The sequence below is a fragment of the Apium graveolens genome, chromosome 4, assembly GCF_009905375.1.
Source record: "Apium graveolens cultivar Ventura chromosome 4, ASM990537v1, whole genome shotgun sequence".
NCBI classification, from domain to species: domain Eukaryota; kingdom Viridiplantae; phylum Streptophyta; class Magnoliopsida; order Apiales; family Apiaceae; genus Apium; species Apium graveolens.
The window spans coordinates 242201614-242204409 of NC_133650.1; the positions used below are offsets into that span (position 1 = coordinate 242201614).

Consider the following 2796-nt stretch of genomic DNA (forward strand, 5'->3'; position numbering starts at 1 on the left):
TTTGATAGCTTATAATCGATTAAGATGTTATTTTTGACTTAGTCATTTCAATTTGTTTTTAATTTAATTGATGGAATGAGAGTAATTAAGCTAAGCCCATCCTTGTATGAGTTACAAAAGTAAAAGAAAAACTGTAAATATAAACATTTCAATGTAATCCCACTAGATAACAGACTGTAATAAATAAAAGAATCCTTAATCTTGTACCCTACTGGATAGTGTGTGTTGGACTAATTAACCGGAAATTGTAAATATCTGTTTGAATATCATACAAGAGGCCCTACAAAACAAACTTTGGGGTTCTTAATAATAAAATATAATATAAAATAAAAGACCAAGAAGGTGAGTCGAATACTTGGCTCTCAGACCAGATGCTCACTAAACCAGATGGAAATTGCTACGTTGGCAAAAACAAAAGCCCACGCGTGTTGAGAATAAGGTGAGCAAACAAACGGTTGATAACCTTTGTTCCAGTGTATTAACTTGGCTCTCGTACACCACACACACTCGCTCTCCGCGTCATAATTTCACTTCCCTCTTTCTCTCTCCCCCCGTCTCTCTTATAAAAGAACTCTTAAAAGTCTCAATTAGATTCACTCACACACACAAATATCCTTTACACTCCATATGTAATCACTTCCTTTTATAGCATTACTGCTTAACTCTATAAATGGATAATTATTTTTCATTCTCGGACCAGCCTGTTTCTCAGTATCCAAGTCCTAGCTCACTTCAACATTCTGAATCCTCAGGTTCCATAGGAATCGCAGGCAATGGAAACGGCAATGGGAGCATCAACGACATTGACTCTCAACTTGATAATTCATATCAAGTGCTGTTAGCTTCAAGTACTCCAAAGAAACCCTCTGGAAGGAAGAAATTTCAAGAGACGCGACACCCTGTTTACAGAGGAATAAGGCGTAGAAATTCAGGCAAGTGGGTTTGTGAGGTTAGAGAACCGATTAACAACTCTCGAATTTGGCTCGGAACTTATCCCACTGCTGAAATGGCTGCTCGGGCTAATGATGTTGCGGCCATTGCACTTAGAGGTCGTAATGCCTGCCTCAATTTTGCTGATTCAACATGGAGGTTGCCTGCTCCGGCTTCTTCTGATGTCATCGACATTCAAAAAGCTGCGGCCAAGGCAGCTGAAGCCTTTAGGCCACCCAAAATTGATAATGCAGCGGGGACAAGTCAGGAAACCACACCTATTTTGCAAGAAAATGATGAGGTCTTATATGTGGATGATGAGATGGTATTTGGAATGCCTGATTACATTAACGACATGGCACAAGGAATGTTGCTTTCTCCCCCTCCATGTGTGCAAATCGCCGAGTGTTATGAGGATGATGACATGGAAGATGCTACCGACCTATCGTTGTGGAATTATTCATTTTACTGAACGCCTCTACTACTCTACTACTAGAGTACTAGTATTAGATTGGACGTGTCAATTGCCAAGTAATACCTTTATTTCTTGTTCCAAGTCAGGTTCACCTCTTTTTTCATGAATGCCACGGTTGATATACCTCTTGAAGAGACTGCAAAAAGTGCCCTAGACACAGCTCTGGCTAGAGATTTAGAGTTCCGGTGGAGATATAAGAGAATATGAACCTGTGTCTCTATTAATGTTTGCAGACCACACCCTTCATACTTTGGTTGTACCTTTCCTTACTTGAATGTGCCAATGTGGGCGGTAACGAGTTGTCCTCTGTTGCAACCTATAGCTGATGTACGGGTGAGTCGTTTTACACTCGGTGTGGGTGGTAACGACTTGTCCTCGATTCATCTGTTACTGCCTATAGCTTAGGGGTCAGTCGATCTTTTAGCTTGGTTGTCTTCTTAATTTTTATCAATCCCTCTTGTTCGCTGTTTGATAGAGGCTGTACTTATTTAAGTCTTTAGTGTCTTGAAAGAGATTTGATATGGGCTCTTTTTTCAGCTTTCACTCAACGTGACTTAATTAGTTCCCAAGTGGTTAATTAGTAGTGTTTATTGGGGTCTTGATGTCTTTTGGGTAAATCTTAGCTTTAGTGAAATCAAGATATACCCGTGCCCTCTTAAAGTCTTCCAAACGGCTCATAGAACAGCTCTTGCATATGCCTTGAATGTTTGAGCCAAATGTTGCAAACAGAAAGCAATTTCGTTAAAGTTGTCATCAACCAAGGGGATGCGGTTAGCCTAGTGTTCCTCGTCCCAGAGGTCTTCATCTGTTCCACCATCAAGCAACTGCATGATCTCCGTTTCTCTTCCTTACAAGTGACCTCATTGTAATTAGGTCTAAAATTTTCGGTATATGAAAAAATACGATAGAGTGTTATTCCCATTTGCCTGATCTGAGCCCAAAGCCGAGTGGCCTATAAAACGATGCCACATGAAGAGAAGCTTTGAAAAGCCGACCATGTTAGCTTCTGAGGATGATGACTCCAATAACCAACATCGTGTTGAGGTTGTCATTTTTTTTCTGCGCATCATGAAAAATATGGGCATTGATATTGTAAGGGAGGGGTCCAAGGTTTTGCCATATCGCAATGGCAGAGGAGAGAAGTTGATTTATGCATTGTTTGTTGAAGGAACATATTGCTAGTTAATAATCAGGCTAATTAATTTTATTAATAGAGCGGACAATATTATAATAATGTATAGTTAATTAAGCCCTGCTTAGTAAACCCAACATTAAGTAGCAAGAAATTGGTTGTACTAAGGTAAATTTTCATAATCGTAAAGGGATGAACCAGAAATCTGATGGGTAAATGGTGTACTAAGGTAGAACAACCAAACCGAGATGTCACAATT

At 39.7% G+C, this 2796-nt stretch overlaps 1 protein-coding gene across 1 annotated transcript; it reads left to right on the forward strand.

The window, feature by feature from the left end:
- Positions 1-224: 224 nt before the first annotated feature.
- On the forward strand, positions 225-1906 carry LOC141717075 (dehydration-responsive element-binding protein 1E-like). Its single transcript, XM_074519192.1, has one exon. The coding sequence runs from the start codon at positions 671-673 to the stop codon at positions 1400-1402; it is 732 nt and encodes a 243-aa protein (XP_074375293.1). The 5' UTR covers positions 225-670; the 3' UTR covers positions 1403-1906.
- Positions 1907-2796: the final 890 nt, after the last annotated feature.